This window comes from Mchenga conophoros, linkage group LG19 (genome assembly GCF_057382185.1).
Source record: "Mchenga conophoros isolate Kocher_MC1m ecotype Shallow Benthic linkage group LG19, M_conophoros_male_GT1.1, whole genome shotgun sequence".
NCBI lineage: Eukaryota > Metazoa > Chordata > Actinopteri > Cichliformes > Cichlidae > Mchenga > Mchenga conophoros.
The window spans coordinates 29,374,265-29,391,105 of NC_140544.1; the positions used below are offsets into that span (position 1 = coordinate 29,374,265).

The window sequence follows — 16,841 nt, forward strand, 5'->3', positions numbered from 1 at the left end:
TATTAGTTTCAGTATTTTTCATCACTCAAGTGCGTGTGTGTTTGTTTGTTAATGTCTGTTTCCGTGTCTTGCATGTCGAGGCAATCTGTTTCAGCAGAGGTCCTCTGGGGCAAGGCTTCAGCAGCAAAGGCCCCTTCCCATACATCACACAGCAAACAAGACCTCTAACAGCAGAACAGCTTGTTGTTACTGTTAGCCACCAGCAGTGCTGCCCCAGCAGCACAATCTAGCAGCTTGGCCTCAACTATGTAGCAGAAACATTTAGTCTTTAGCCATCAGCAGCTTACTTAATTTTAAAAAATTGCTCAAAGTAGGCAAAAAATCTGAGGTTTTTCTGGATATCCTACACAGGTGATGACATCCTACACTCTGTTGTCATAGTTATTTAGAGTTCGCTGCACCATGGCGACATGCAAACAATACTTCAGATTACCGTACCTTGGATTTTCTGTTAATTTTGTCTTTGAGCAAAAACAGATTGAGTCATTCTCTTAAAAGATTTTGGTGTTTGTCTTAATATGAGAAGAGAGCAAATCTGATCCGCTCCTAAGTCACATGTACTAAACATACTGTATATCTGACCTTTGACTTTGATCTCAGCACTTATGCCTGCTGTGTCTTCCAAATGGCTGAGGTTAGATATAGCTGTCCTATGAAAGGAGTGGTTAGATATAAGTGGAGTGGATTCAAATCATTCCGTAGAGGGCTTAAAAGCCCAGCTGTTAGGCCCATGTTGCTAAGAATGCCCCTTGACCCAAGAAAGGCATTTTTTTCTCTAAGCCTCTGGTCACACCCTGCAAGTATAAAGACGTCCCTTTGCCCTTGAGAGGCTGAATTCCCTGATAACAAATAGAAAAATAGCTCTCTTGCTCTAATACACACACACATACACAAAGACTGGCCCTTACTTGTGAAGCATCCTGGGTAAAAACAGCATCAAAGGCAAATATCTTTGGGACGGCCACAGTGGCGGATCTCCTGTGCCCTGAACTAGAGTGTGGGCTGGACGCAGGATCGTAGAGGGTCAGCTGCTTCTTCCTACTGTCTACTTTCAAGAAAGACTGAGACTCTGAGGAGTCTGCAGCCTCCAGAGACGGACAGATACGCATCATCACTTTCACCTAAAGCAACATCAAATAAGCAAAAAGAGAGAACAGCGGTGTGTTAGAAATTGAGATGGCACAAAAACACGACAAAAAGACAGACATTTTGATTATAGTGCACTAAGCGAAGAGACGGGAAAAACATATGGCAGGCATTCAATATAAAAGTTGCAAACTGAAGGTCCTTCAGCGTTTGTGCATTAAGATCACGTTCACTTTGTCAGAGCTGATGGACACTGAAAGTTACCATGGAAACTCTCCCTGGGTCAACACATTGGCTAATGGTGTTAGTAAAAGGCAGCAAGGTGAGTATTGAAAGTCACAGCTGAAAATGTTAGAAATCGGTGTGTGTGCAGCTCCCTGCTGGGGGATTATCCCACTAGAGATTGTTTTTTCTGGACCAGGAACAGCTCACCAGCGTGGGAGTGCAGGAGCATATGCCCTCCCTGCCTGTTGTTCCACCTCCTAACTCTCCTTTTTCTCTCCTTTCCCTCTATTGCCTGCAAAACGACTGGCCGTCAAGTGACCCACCCTGCTATATTCTGAGACATATTATATTTATAAAATGAGCGTAGATTCTTAACACCTTCCCCAGGTCAACATATAGTTCTTGATGCCAACATGGTATGCTAAACATGATCGCATCTTGCATCTAAAGATGTTGATTCACTAACATGCCCATTCATGCCTTGTGGTAGGACCTCTTTTACAGACAACCTATGTCTCTAATGCATAGATGCACAGTTTGTGGTTTGTGTGGGTGTGCTTATGTGTGTCAGGCTATATGACACCTCTTTAGAAATTCTGACATCTCTATATTCCTTTACAATCTGATGGTCAGATAGCGCCACTTCTATTTCTCCAAAGGCTCTCTGGAAATATATCTGTGAATGACAGGGAACAGAAATGGCTCTTTGGATATGTTTAGCAGTCTTTAGAGTCCCTGTCAACTCCCAGAGTATTTAGTGCTGCGCCTAACATTACATCAGCTGAATTGCTTCTGTCCTACAGTATACATGACAGGGAACTCAATCCAGAGTCATTTTAAAGCTTGTTAAAAAAGTACCTATGGTGCCTCTCAGGCACTGAAATAAAACCCTTAAAATACAACCAACTCTCTTCCCTTTTTGACATAGGGCTGCTTTGCTCAGCTCAGGACTCTCCACCATCTTCACGCCTACACAAAAGGACCATTCTTCCCTGACTCGTATATTAATATTGCACTCACAAACAATGTGGCTGGAAAACCCTTTCTTTCATTGAGTGAATTCATCTTGGATACCCCAGGCCAAGTGCAAGCACTCTTTATACTCCACAGGGGACTCTTGTTGTGACTGACAAGTGCATATGTTGAGTGAATTAGATTTGCTATGTCATTTAAACAGGGCTTCCATATATGACAACCACATGTCTGTCCACCAGACAGAGGCTACCAAGTGAGCTAATGTCCCTGTTTTATTTACGTTGGCAGAGATCAGATAGTGGAGGCCACAGAGGATTGGCTGTAGTATTTCACACCGTGCTAATGGCCCCTGGTTCCCTGTCCCTTGATTCCCCACAAAATCCATTAGTGAGGCTTGGCATGACTCCGTCCACTCAGCTCCTTACACCTGAAAGAACTGTGTCTAGGTCAAAAGTGGAGAAGTGGAAGTGACCCACCTACACCTGATTGGAAACATTGATTGAATTCGAATGAAACAGATCCGGAGAAGCCGTGAAAGCGACTGAAAATGTTATTTCACATGCGATTCCACAGGTGAAAGAGAGGCAGACAAACCAGGAAAGCACACAGATCTGTTTACTTTACTATAAGAAAACCTGAAAATCTGTGCAAGCAGACTTGGAACAATATCATAAAATGTCATAAATCCTGATCTCCCGTTGAAAACCAGCTGCTTAAACGGCACAGATGGATCATATACATCAGGTGTGAGCTTGAGTAGGCTTGTTAATAGCACAGGTTTTTTATGAAGTCCCCGTGTCAATGGGAGATTTACAATATGTGGCAAAATTTCAACCGTCTGGATACCTGGCAACAAAAGCGAGCACTTCCTGTCCAGGTGGGATCTAATCTTGTTAGGGGACTTCTTCTGCTTTATAAATACAGGACGCCAGCTCAGACAAACAATACCCAATAAACCACAAAGGAAGAGAGATGTGTTTATACAGCTTTGTTTAATGACTGCTCTATCGCTGGCAGCCTGACTTTCAACACTGCACACTGCACCTAAAATGGAATTAGGAGTCTTGATGCTAACGTGACCACAGATTGGTGAATTATAGTTTTTACTGTCTTTTCTGTGTTCACAGAGAGGAATGCTGGTCACACAAACTGAGTGAATTCATGACATTCCAGCAGGCTTATCTGGCTGCATCTGCATGGACTGGACCAGACAGCACGCTGCCTGCAGACCAGTCTGTCGCCACTCTGCATTCAACCCTCCAAATAGGGGTTTGTGTGTATCCATAAATGTTGGCGCACGCAGTTCTGCAGGGCAAGGGAGGAAGGGAATGGTGGCTTATGAGAGCACGTGTTGTATAGCTGTTGTGCATTAAAAGCATTCTGTCTCTGGTGCCTCTGTGTGTGTCTTTTCTCACCTTTCCCATCCCTGGATTTTCCTTCACTTTGGAAACAGCACGGAGCAGACATGGTGGGGCAGGGGGTGGCGAGACCTGCAGGATACCGCTGAAGTTGGTCGGGTAGATGGAGGGTTCTTGCGGGTTAAGCAGAGAAGGCAGGTTTTTCTTCCGCTTGGAGGAAAGATTCAGCTTCTGAGCTGCCCTGGAGGTGGGAAGGGGAAAAAAAGCCTTGAAAGTAAAGCTATACTTAGAAAACTACCAAGCTGTAAAGTTAAGCAAATCCTTTTTCTTTCTCTCTCAGGTAATGTTTTCTTGAGGAGGTACCCTACCAAGAGGTTATTGATTTTAAATGTCTACCTTGACAAAAACCACACGCTAACACTTTAACATAAAGGTCAACAATCTGCTCTTAGTCTGCCAAAGTAAACAAAGTCAGGAGGTGAGTTACACTATGCCACCACTCCCAACCCTTCTCCACTCTAAAAATGCTTTTCCCTCAACTCCCAACTCATACTCCCATAACAAGAAGGATAATGTTTCAGCTCTCGACTTAAACTAAAAGTGGAATTCTCTTACACCTTTATGTTTTTATGCAGAACAGCTCTCTAAGACAAATGGTCACCAGGTTCTCTGCTCAAAGGGACCAGACGCAGACTGTAAAGCCACAGGAAATACATGCACGTATTTTGATCAAACACAGCAAAAAAACTGTCGTGGATGTGACAGCTGAGGACTGTTGAAACACTTCCCTCTACCGCATACTTGTGTCCTTCTCTGCTAATCATTGCAGCTAAGCAATGATGACAGCATCATTTGGGTGGCTGTGACTCAGAAGATGGAGCAGATGATCTACTAATAAGAAGTTGTGGTTCAATTGCTGGCTGCATCCCAAAGTATCCTTGGGCAAGATACTGAGCACTGAGGTTCTCCTGATGTGTAATTGTTAGCTAGAAAAGCATTAGAAAAGACCCATATTGTTTTAGTATTTAGTATTATTACCTTATTGTTAGGGTTGTTTTTGTTGTGCATCTGCACTTTATTGTTGTCAATGTCTGCGCATGGGACAGTGTGAAACGTAATTTCAATTCCTTTGTATGGCAAGAACATTTGAAGAAATTGACAAATAAAGTTTTCTATTCTATTCTATTCTATTGAGACAAACCTACAACATGTATGTATTTTGGAAGTTGTAAACAACCTCGATAATCAGATGTTAGTTTAGTGATATCTAGATAGTCACATGACAGTTCTGCTGATACCAAACAGAACCCAGTTCTGTAAGTGAATTGACCTTTTTCACAGTTTAAATTCCGCTGTCATTCTGGTCTCTTTTCAAAGTCAAGAAGATCTCCATAGAACAATCAGAAGGAGTCATTCTTTTTTGTGCAAACTTCTTCAACTTTATAGGCAACACCAATATCTCTGCCTGGCCTGCAGGGACCCCGGTCCAGGTGGTTCGAGTTTTTGCTTTGCCCTAGATCAGTTAACACACACCTCAGGCAGTAATTCAAGGTCAGTAAGGAAAGTAATACCCAAAGGTAATTCAAATGCACTCAAATGGGTTTCATTTAAGCAGTCAGATTTCAGAGAAGTACGGGGAAGACAAAGGGGCGGTTGTCAACATGAAGGGAAGTGTGGCGCGGAGAATTAAGACCTGAAGTTGAGAATAGAATGTGAAAAATCTGCAGAGCAAGGTTTTTGAGGAGAGGTAGAATACATAGAGAACATGAAAAGGAGAAAAGAGGAAATCTGGAGTACAAAAAGGAACAGATCCATGTCCTGGTGAGTAGCATTTTTCTAAAAGGCCAGCCTGAGCTCATTAGCTGTGTTCTGGGCTCCTCTGGACAGGACTAGGTGGGCTGCTGCCAAAAACAGAACCCACCTCTCGTCCCTATCTCCTTGTATCCTGGAGTGACAACCCACCCCGCTTCCTCTTCTCCACCCCCTCCCCTCTCCACTGTACACCCCCTGCAGTGACAGCCCAAGAGCACAATCAGCGAACACACTGCTTGCTGATGGAATAATTATTGCATCCAAGAAGACTACAGGAGAAGCCGCTCCCCGGGGAGCTGCCTATGTGTGATAGCATGCGAGACGGATCGTGTGACACGGAGTGAGATGGAATAGATGAATGCGAGATGGAGAGAAAGAAAGGGGAAACTATAGCAGAGTACACGTGGCGGCGCGAGTCTGCGAGTGTGTACGCGCATTTATGAGAGGCATCCGCAGCACATTCATTCAAGATAAATCTACCCTGTCCCTCTGTCTCTCTCTGCCTCTCTCCCTCTCTCACCCCTCACCTCATTCTCTCTTCTCTTTGAGTTTAGACAGAAATCAAGCAGCACCCACAGAGTAGCATAGAAAAAAAGCCACTCCACTTCATTTATAATTGTTTTGACCAGCGAGTAGCGTTCACAGCCCAAAGCTGCGATTGTAACCTTGAGCTTTAATTCATGCAACACAATGACAATCAGTGCACATGTTCATGAATGGAAGGTGAGGGATGATTATGCTAGGGCTTTGTTTTTTTCAACACAGTCACACGTACACAGGTAAACTGCTTGTCTCTCCCCACCTCTCCCTCCCACGTCCTCTCATTTCTCTCTCCTCTCCTTACACAACTATATGATCAGTCATTGGAAAAAAAGAGAGAGAGGCAGTGAAGAGAGGCTCAGATTTCTTTGCCCACAACAGCTTGTCCACCTGTTCACTCAATCTCAATGCTAATGAAGCTGTTTTCCTTCACAACTTTCTCTAAAATGCTCAAAGGAGACTCTATATGTATGAGGAAGTGAAGCCCGAAAACACTTGAACATACACTCATGCTTTATGAATTCTGTTGAATGTTAGAAAAGTGAGCCAAAGCTTCCCCCCCCGACATGCACACATTGTGAGATACTTACAGCTCTTTCCAATCCATTATCTAGTTTATGCTCATAGTCAAAAAACAGGCAACTGATAGAGTTCGACTTTGCTGTCCTTGTCCGTGTTGTCACTTTTCTCCATTATTTGCACATTTGCTACGCCGGCACACTCAGCAATTACACAGCGAGGTGGGGTTGCTTGCTACTCAAGGCACAGAGGTCCTTTTCGCTACGATCATCAACGTTCCACTTAATTTCACAGAGGCTTGTGAGAAGCTCGTGGGGCAGAGGGAGAGCGACGAGTGGGAGGCGTGGGCGTCATAGTAACTGAATGGAACAAGCGGCAGGTGGGGCTGGGTGGAGGTGGGCAGGCAGGATGAGTGCCCTTCAGGAAAACCAGTAGGTGCGCAGTGAAGGTGTAATCCAGAGAGTTTCTTAAGAGAAGGTGAGGACGAGGTTAGGATGAGGATGTGCACCTCCTGTGTTCATGCACTACGAAAGCATCTCTAACTCCTTGCGTGTCTCCTTCACCTGCAAAAGTTCAGACGCAGTTCAGAAACCGCAGAAACTTGGCTTGTCCTCCGACTCAGTTTTACTTTTTCTTCGCATCCAATTCTTCAGTCATCCCATAGGCTGCTTTTTTCCCCTCATCCAGTTAATCCACCGTACTTGTCTGCTGTGAGTGGTTACAGATCCTTATGCCTCGGTCCTTCCCAGACGCTCTACTGCTTACAGGCAGAAGGCAGGGAAAATAATCAGCGCTCCTGGCTGGGCTGCAAGATTTCCTTGAGTAGCTGAGAATGAGAAGAATTCCTGCTCCTGTTCCACCTCTTAGTCCTTCTCCTGCAATCGGAGAAATTCTGGCAGCTGTCCTGCCGTGTCTCTCTCTATTTCTCTTTCCCTGGCTCTCTCTCTCACACACACACATCCACACACACACATACATTCCCTCCTCTCTCCCTGCCTCCCACCTCTCCCTCTCTCTCTCCCTTTCTTTCCTCAGCCCAGCCCCTTTTCCCTCCGACTGCCAGACGAGGTGTCAGCGCTCGATTGCTGGCTGCTTGCGGCGCAATTTGCGAGTGCTCTCTTTCTCTCTCTCTCTTTCTCTACCCACACGCACACACACACTCACTGTCTCATTCAGCCTTCTGCACAAACACACATGCATGCACCCCACCACACGTCACATGAATAGTTAATGCATGCAGGAGCCCTCTCTTCTTTTAGGGTCCCACACTTCAAACAGATTTGGTTAGTATGCCTACAGTGTATGCATCCATGAGCCCGAGAGTACATGTGTGTTCCTGTGTTTTTGGGGTAGCATGTGTACACTACATATTTGTATTATTTTATTTATTTTTTGTCGTTGCTAACAGATGTAATTAGCCGGAAGAATGAGAGCGGTATTAATCATAAGGAGCGAGACAGGATAAGGAAGGATGTACTTAAGAGGAGAAAAATGGATTTCTTCAATGAATGATGCTCTGACTAAACTGGAAAGCTGAGGGAGATTAAAAAAAAAACAAAACAAAAAAAGAGGACAGACAATGAACAAATGACTTCTTAGAAAGGCAGATTTATGCTGGCCACTAAGAGAGAATGCAGTCAGTCAATGGTCAAGGGTAAAAAGGGGAATGAAAGCATGTGAGTGGGTGAGCGCTGGGGTGAGAGTACCCTGTATTCCCTGGGCTGCCAATTTACCAGTAAGCCCTCTCAGCCCCCCCAACCAGCCAGTCTTGTTTGAAAGGCTGCTACTTTGGCTGCAGAGTGCCTACTACAACATATCGGCAAACAGAGTGGGTGTGAGACTTGCCAGATGAAAGTACATGCAGCACAAAGCTCTATCGGCTCCTCTCCTTCTGACACAGTGCCCCTTATATGAACTCTGCTGGATTAAATTTGAAGGCAAACAATAAAACCAACACCACCTACATTTTTCGTACAGTAATAAAGCTGTTTGATATATCACATAACCTTTTCCTTCTTCCCTTTCTGCCCTTCCATAGCATGGTTACCTTTGCTTTTCTGCAGTGTTTGCTTTTCTGAGGTGGGCTTATTTTAAAGTGCTAGGACTGTCTCCTAACAGAGTTCTACATGCTTCACCACCATCGAATCCCTTTGAGCAATGATTGGCAACAGATGATGAGTAAAAGACAATACTAATGTCGGCATTGGTCACTCTGACAGTGCAACCGGTAATTATTCTCATCCCTACTGCTGCTACCACCAGCGTGCTTTTCACTGTTATACATCAAACTGACATAAAAATAGGGGACAGCCACAGTTGGAACTATCCTGATAGTCTTTCAGCTCCATCACTGTCTTCTTATGAACAGACCTTAGGGACAGATAATCAGAGTAATATATATAAATGAGCTGAAGCAAGACAGATGTAAAATCAAGAACCCTTTAAATGAAAAGGTCTCCCGGTGCCTTTGTTCGAGAAAGGACATGTAGATTTCATCCTTTACCTAAGGAGGGAGTGAGAGCGAGGGAGGAGCGGAGGTGGTCAATGGTGGCACGACAGAGAAAGAATGGTTAGGCTGTATTTTCTGACTAGATTCAAAGCTTCACTGTAGCCTGTCAATAATGTTCCCAGCCTTTTTTCTTTGCTTTGTCAAATTAACAAGAGAAATTCCTCTGACCCAGAGAGACATTAGTTGGTGCGCCCATTAGCTTGTTTGTACAAATTTGTCTCTGTTCTCCACGCCAGCTATACAGCTCTTTAGGTACCTCTTTTCTGTGGTTAATTACCATGTTGGCCGCATTTACTATCCTTGACACTTCCTTTCTGTGAATCTCCTTTTTTCCCCCTCTGCAGACAAGATAAGGCTGCTCTGGCCATTCATGCGCGGATCAGATCACTCAGTCTGATATGAGACTGCTTTACCCGCGCCACCCCACCCACAGCGAGTCTCCCACTGCTGCTGATTAGCAGGCTGGCATAGCTCTTCACGAATGGGAGATGGGAGTACTGGGGCTACAGCCAGCTTCAACACCATGCAGTGATAATGACTACGGCACAATGAGTTCACTCGCTCACTGGTTGCTAGAGACACTGAGAATTTACCCCATACCAGTGACGGCATTTGTGAGACTTTCTCTTTAGTTGAAGCCGGTATAGCCATGTTGCTGTTGTATATACTGAGTATTTTGCCCTCACCATAAATGCCAAATCAGCAGATGGTCATGACTGACTGGGCTGGATGTCTGTTGATCTATATCAGAGCAGGTACTGTGTTTTTGAGTCAAAAGATAATCATTAGGAAACCTCCCCAGAGCTAAAACCAGTACAGGCTGTCTTATTGATGGGCTGCCCTTGACATGATCAAACAGCTCTCTGCCCCAAAGGTGTGGGGGTATAACATAAATCTACTGTCTGTAGGAGAAATACAGACTTAGTTCTGTTAAAGCAAGAGCACCAGACCGAAGTTTTGTGTGCAGGCAGACATCGCTGTGTGGTTTTCTCTTTGCCAAATTTTAGGTAGGATTAACGCAAATCTGCATCTCTGCACTGGCCTCGCGGTCCCAGGTCACCCACAGCCTGACCCAGCCTTCGTTAAACTTTGGCAGTGATTAAGTGACCATGACATCAGCCTGTGAACACACACACATGCATACACACACATTCATACGGTGTGCAGACGAGAGGAGGTGATGTCATCCTCTGCCAACCAGCGCTGGCAGCGAGAATGCCCACCCAGACAAGATTTACTAACAAGGTCAGGATGCCGATCATTAAATGAGACAAATGCTTCCATGCCATAAAAGCTTCCTGAGAGTTCATCCGTTGTAGCTGTATTTCAGAGGATTAGAAAAGACCCTTTGACTGCCCTGTGAAGCTGTAAGTGTCACCATCTTTCAGTTGTGGAGTATAAACATACGCATTAACCTAACACTAAAAGCTCGGGTGGTCATATAAGGTAGGTTCTTAAACTAACCAGAGAAATGGTCTATGGACTTTATTTATATACCTCTAGCCTTGCTGAATACTTAAAGCATTACAAGCATCATTCATACATATAGCACTTGTGCTTTACATAAATATGTAACTAAGGGACCATTTTGGGGAATCAGTATCTTGTGCAAAGACACACCAAAGGTCGCGGGCGGAAAAGCCAATAAATGAAGCACAAGCCTCTGTTTAGTGGATAACCTGCTCCACTCCCTGAGTCACAGCTGCCCCACAGAGACATAGTTGGGTTACCTGAGACGCAGCACTGAACATATGGGGAGAACGCTTTAGAGCTGGCTGTTGAATAGATGACAGAGCCTCCTGTGTGGCACAGACGTTTAGTCTGATAATGAGCCCGTTTTCTTTCTAAAGTCTCCCTGCAATTAAAAGACCTCTGGTATAAACATTCATTTAGTTTTTCTCACTTCCTCCCTCTTATCCTAAATCACTCAAAACAACTGCCTGAGGCTACAGCAGCATGGACACTGAAATTAATGCCGAATATGGTTTTAAAAAAATGTAACTGTAGCACAAAAATATGCTATTTTATTTTACAGACGCTGCTAAAAAAAGGAAAAAAAGCTCCCACCTGGAGCTACGGGAACAGACATTCTCCTCTGTTCAGCATGGTTATCTTATCGTTCAGATTCAGATTCAGATGAGCATCTTTCCAAACCAAGATCTTTCCAGTAGTTTTGAAAAATGTGTTTCCTCACTCCTTTGGCAGCCCCAGGTACATTAAAATGGAAGAGAGAACTATCAGGCTTATCGGGCTGTCAGTTAAATCTTATCAATCCAAAGCTCTGAAGCTTTCAACTGACTGCGAGGCTGCTTTCTCCTGCTTGGCTGTTTTAATAGTATACTGAAGGTAGAGCTCCTCTGTGCTGTATTGGCTTACACAGCAGCAGTTTGCTGGAAGTGGCCAAACACCTCCAGGCTAAGATTTATAGACTTTCTATAAATCCTCAGAAATAGATAAACGAATCCCAGCAAAACCAGACAGCAATGAATGCAATGTCCAGTTAGCTGAGTGATACCCTGCACGGCACACTCCAAACCTATCGGACCGACGCTTTTCAGGAAAGCTCTTTGTTCCAACAAGGTGTTCAACAAGCCTTTTGTTCCTGCTTAGCGTCTGGCCTTGGACACAGAATATCAGATGGATCATTATTTGTGCGCTGACTGCTGACGGCCCAAGGCTGAGCATCTTCACTGCACCAATCTGCAGCCAATTAAGTAAGGCCAAAAGCATTCATGTAACATCTGTGGATACAATGCGTCATCACAGAAAAGAAAGGATTCCGCACAAAAACTGATGTCGCCTTTTTGCAATTGACTTGTCGCATTTGTATCATAATGTGGATTCAGGGAGGTTTCCTGTCAGAAGAAGAAAAAGAAGTGCAGCTTTCCGTAAATAAAATCCCAAATTCTTCCCGGAGGTTGTAAACCTGTTTTGTTGCAATCTCCTTAGAACTCTTTTCAACCGGTCTGTGGACTGAGCTGGAAAACAAGGGATTAGGGTATCCTCTGGAGAATTGCTTGAATAACAGGGGATCATTTGGAACACGGGGGAAGAAAGGGATTCTGAGTGGTAAATGGAGGGAAAAGCACTGTAGAGGTGAGGAAGGCGTTAAAAAATGAATTGGGGGGATAGTAAGTAAGAGAAAGCTGCAGAGGAAGCGTAAGGAAGGAAGGAAGAAAGACGGAGAGCGAGGGAGGGAGCAGCAGGCTGTAGAGCCAAGTCCTCTCTTCGATCAGTGGGCCTGGCTCTGTGCCAGTGAAGCGCTGTCCATGAGGAGGTAAATCATTTTCTGCCTGAGAAAGAAACAGGGGAAAAAATGATTGGTGGGGGTATGCCACAGCCATCTTGGAATTACTTTATTCCCAAAGATGGGAATTCCCAGTCGGCCAAAAATAAATGGAACAGTTGGCCCAGAAAGTGAAAAAACTCATCAATATTCAAGAAAACCTGGTTTGGTGATTCAGTACATGAGGGTAAACAACACAAATTTAAGAAGTGGCTTGTATCAGCGCAGACGTAAAAAGAACTTCTTTTTACTCTGATTTTGTTGAGAAAAAGAAGAAACTATGATTTGTCTGATTTGGCTCCTGTGCTTTTGGATGTCAGATCAAGAAGAACTGGCTCATGCCAGTAGACCCTCACTATCCCACTGCGGTACAGAGAAGGCGCTCTGTGCCATTGCCAATAAGGTTAAAGAGAGGTGGGAATATTTTTGGCAGACAAACACACAGGGTTTTTGTGTTTAACACGCTGAATATTAAGTATTGTGTCTCCAGACACCCTGCACAGTCACACACCCACTAATTCACCTCAACCCCGGAGTGAAAGGCCGCAAAACTCTGTTGCCAAGCTAGGGTCTTAAGGAAGGCTTAAGATGAGCAAAGGAAGGAAAATGGTAGGGTATTGTTGCATTTACTTTCACTTTATTGTTCCTTGTAACATTGAGGATCAAGTCTTGCAAATATGGCCTTAACTAGCTTGAACACTGGGCCATGACGAGGTGAAGAAAGCACAGGCTTTAGCTCTGCAGGACATGTTTGCTAGTCATTTGGATAAATGAGCCAATTAAACTCCTTTGTGGAAATAACTGGAAATAACTGCATTGAAATTCAAAGGTCATCCAACAAAAATCTCTAACAATTGACTCTAAATTGTTTACAAGAGGTTTCCAAAAATGCAGCGTCAGTAAAATGCTCCGCTAATGTGTCAAAACTGGTTCATGCAGCAAAAGTAAAAGTCTTTGGAAGAACATTCACTTTTCAGCTGATGGGTGACAGATGATAATGAAGACATGTTCATCCCTGCTCCACCGACTGCAGTCTCCCCACCTCTGGCACTGCTGACAAAGATTAACAGCTGCTTTCATCTCTTCCAGAGCATTTTCTCTCTGCTCCTCAGACAGCGCTCCAGGTATTTTGCTATGCTCCTCTCCCAGGCTGCAGAGAATCTGGAATAACTCCACATTTTCACATGTTGAACTGCGATTCACCCGTCATCCCACCCACGTCTTGCCTTCAAAACATCAGGTAGGCTGTTGCACTCAGGGCACACAAACACAACTTTTGGAACACACATGAAGTTATCACTGACTGAGTGACGTTTCCTGTCTCGGAAATCGCTTCGGTGCTTTTTTAGAAGCAGGATATTTGATAGACAAGCAACAAATGAGGCCTGTTATCAGACAATTACGAGACAATTCCTCAATCAAATATTATGCCCCTGTAGCTTAATGCTGTCAGAGGGGAAACTAACGTGAGAGCGTGATAACTTTGGGAGGGACGGGCAACGGGGGAAAAAGTACTTCTGGATCACTTCTCCACTTCATTAATCATTTGCTGCCAGAGTAAGACACCTAGCTATTATTTATTTGCACTTTCCCACACAGAGGCTATCACAACAAACAGGCCCACAGGCTGATGAGAACATTTGGGAGTGATTAATCAGTGGGCGGCCTGGCGAGACAGAAAGCAGGGGGAGGGGAGGTCTTACATGTGTTTCCTAATCTTTCATCTATATTCTGGTCAACTGGTAACCCAACTAAAACCAGAAAAGGTCCAAATCAGGTGAAATGGGCAGTACTGTCATGAAAGACCACGTAAATCAAATGAAAAGTGGAGACCAATCTGAAAATAAAAGCAGGGAAAGCAAAGAAACCGCGTGGCTGAGAAAAGCCACCAAAATGCCAGCGACTGCAGCCACATTATTCAAATTAAGCAGTTTATCCTGTATCACATACTGATAAACTGAGTCACCGAAACACACACAGCTACACTTGCTGGTTCTCATAGAGCGTATGGGGAAAAGGGGATTTTAGCACACCACAGCTGGCTCTCATGCGCTGGGTCGTGAACCGATTATAGGCTATAATCCTCTCCATTCAAGACGACGTGCATGTAGAAAACAGTGACAGAAACACAGGGGAGATCAACCGTCCTCGCAGCTTTTAATTTGATACGGTGGTTTTGCACGTCCAAGCCGCTCGCTTGTCTCATACATAAGTGGACATGAAAAGGTGGGGCACAATATCCTTTACAATTACTCTTAATCTTCATAATTCTCCACTAAGAAGTAGACTGTGGAGCAAATAAAACATAGGCGATGTACTAGAAGGACCATTAGGCATCCATCCTGTTTTAATGTAGCTTATTTTGCATTAACTGCTGCAGACTATAGTGAAGCCAGAAGTTAATACTGAAAATGTCCTGATAATAAACTGTCAGCAATATTTTTCATGTTTAATTTTTCTTACAAGCCCCGTTGTTACTTGTTTTAAATTCCCCACAGCTACCATCAACCCATGTGAACCCTTTCAACCTCCTGGAGCCAAGCTACACATAGATGGAGATTAAAATAAAAAAGACAGTGTTATCGGAATGAAATGATTCAGCTACTAGGGCTGTGGGTAATGAGGGAAACCTGTCCTAACAATGCCCTTATCCTCAGTGGTAATCCGAGCTACATCCAGGGAAAGCTAGCGCCTCACAATTGACTTATCGAAGGACGGCGGGTGCAAGGTGGTGCTGTGCATATAATATTTATGTGTTTCACAACAAAATAAAGCTCTAGCACATGGGGAAGTCAACCTACAACCAGTGTTTAGGCAGATATTAGTTATTCATGTTGAATAGAAGTCTGTGGCGTGGCTGAGCATTGTGATGCCTGAGAAACCCCACTAGGAGCCTTCCTTGTTTCCTTGGATTCTGAGGCAAAAAAAGGCACTTGTGGGAGCTCATGAGGCCACGGGCGTCACTCTACAACTGCACACAATAGGTCATAAAATTCCTCAACATATATTCCCTGCCACCAGCTATTGCAGTTTACTCTTTCTCATTCCTCCATACTCTCACTCAGTGTCTCACACCCACAATGTCAAAGAGAAAGTGGTTGTAATGACAGAGATAATAGACTCCATTTGCATGACACTTTTCACTGAGGTGCACTAAAGAGGTTTAGATGGCATCCCTCAGCCCCTACAGGCACGATGCATAATATCCATTCAACAGGCTGAGGGTGAGAGAATTTAGTCTAACGCGATAACTAAACGCTAATGCGCTGATCACGGAGCCCAGTGGGCAGTTATCAGAAACATGCCGTTAAATGGGGAATGCTGGACGTGGGCAGGCAAACAGAGACGGAAATGGATTGATGCTGGGAGCGTGACCTCACCCTGCCCACGTGAAGCAATCGCACACAATTAAACCTTATTTATTGTCTCTGTCATCATCCTGAGTGACAAAAGAAGCCCAGTGTTAAGTGAGAAGCCTGCAGGACAGAGGTCTATGCTCCACATTTATTCATGTATGTTATCAATCTGTCAGGCGAGGATGGCAGCGCTTTCCCCTCTCCCCCAGGGCTTAGGACACGTGGACCCAGGGTGAGCACACAGACTTGAGTCAGCACTTCAGCTCTTTGTTTGTCACCCCCCTCCCACTTTAACTGCCCCCCTGCAGGCTATGTGAGTGGGCCAGACAGACTTCCTGACTCAGGGATTTATTTGGCATATTGGGGAGGGAAAAGGCATCAGGCTACCACGAAGGCAGGGACAAACCCTTTGCTTTTCTTTCAGTGGAGCTGTTTGCCATTTATAATGACAGGCACAAGTGACTCTGTGTTGCCCACCACACCACAGCACATCAGTCTGCTGCTGCAGGGGGCACAGCACTATCACACCATGTTATCATATCCCAGGGAAGACACAGATGCCCAGAGAGTGAGAGGGAATCTGCAAATGCAAATCAGTACTTCTATTCATTTCTAATATCCACCGAGGCTGAACACGGTTTTCTCTATGTCAGTCTTTATATCAAAAGACAAATTTTCTGTTACCTGAGAACGATGGAGGATTATGAGTCAGAGTGGAGCGGCATTTTGCTTTTTGCGGGTGGATGAGAAGGTGGATGTGGGTAGTGAGATGTATCTACTCGACACAGATGCCCGAGGCTCCGAGGCCAGGCAGGATCTCCATCAACACCTCAGCCTTGACGGTGCCCGACAGGCCTTGGTTCACAGGTTCACACCTGGGTTTATCTACTGAGCCCCAGCCCTTTTGTGGCCTCAGCTGCCACTGGGTCCGCCGCTGCACAGAGGCAGCCATTAGTCCCATCAGCCAGATTATGGCAGGAAAATACCAGCTGGTGTTTTATCCAACAGTAAACAAAGACAAATACCAGAGAGCAGCTCAACCATCCCAGCTACCACCCACTCAATACTTCTGATGAGCCATTCGCTGCCCTGGGCATGTGTTGCTCAGATTCAACAGATTGATATGAATCAATTCTCATTTGTCAGACTCCGGAGACAGAGGTAGTATTAACATT

The 16,841-nt window shown here is 44.7% G+C and overlaps 1 protein-coding gene across 3 annotated transcripts in view; it reads right to left on the reverse strand.

Moving 5' to 3' along the window:
• Positions 1–16,841, reverse strand: part of kif26ab (kinesin family member 26Ab) — a 68,113-nt gene that overhangs the window by 11,730 nt on the left and 39,542 nt on the right. For 2 of the 3 annotated variants that reach the window (XM_085257296.1, XM_085257294.1), the window contains exons 5-6: positions 3,702–3,885; positions 909–1,121 (exon numbers count right to left, since the gene is read on the reverse strand). In XM_085257296.1, the coding sequence (XP_085113422.1) occupies positions 909–1,121; positions 3,702–3,885 (397 nt within the window). Of the gene's footprint in view, positions 1–908; positions 1,122–3,701; positions 3,886–6,586; positions 7,480–16,841 lie in introns of those variants that run through there. The other variant, XM_085257295.1, reaches the window with a different exon arrangement.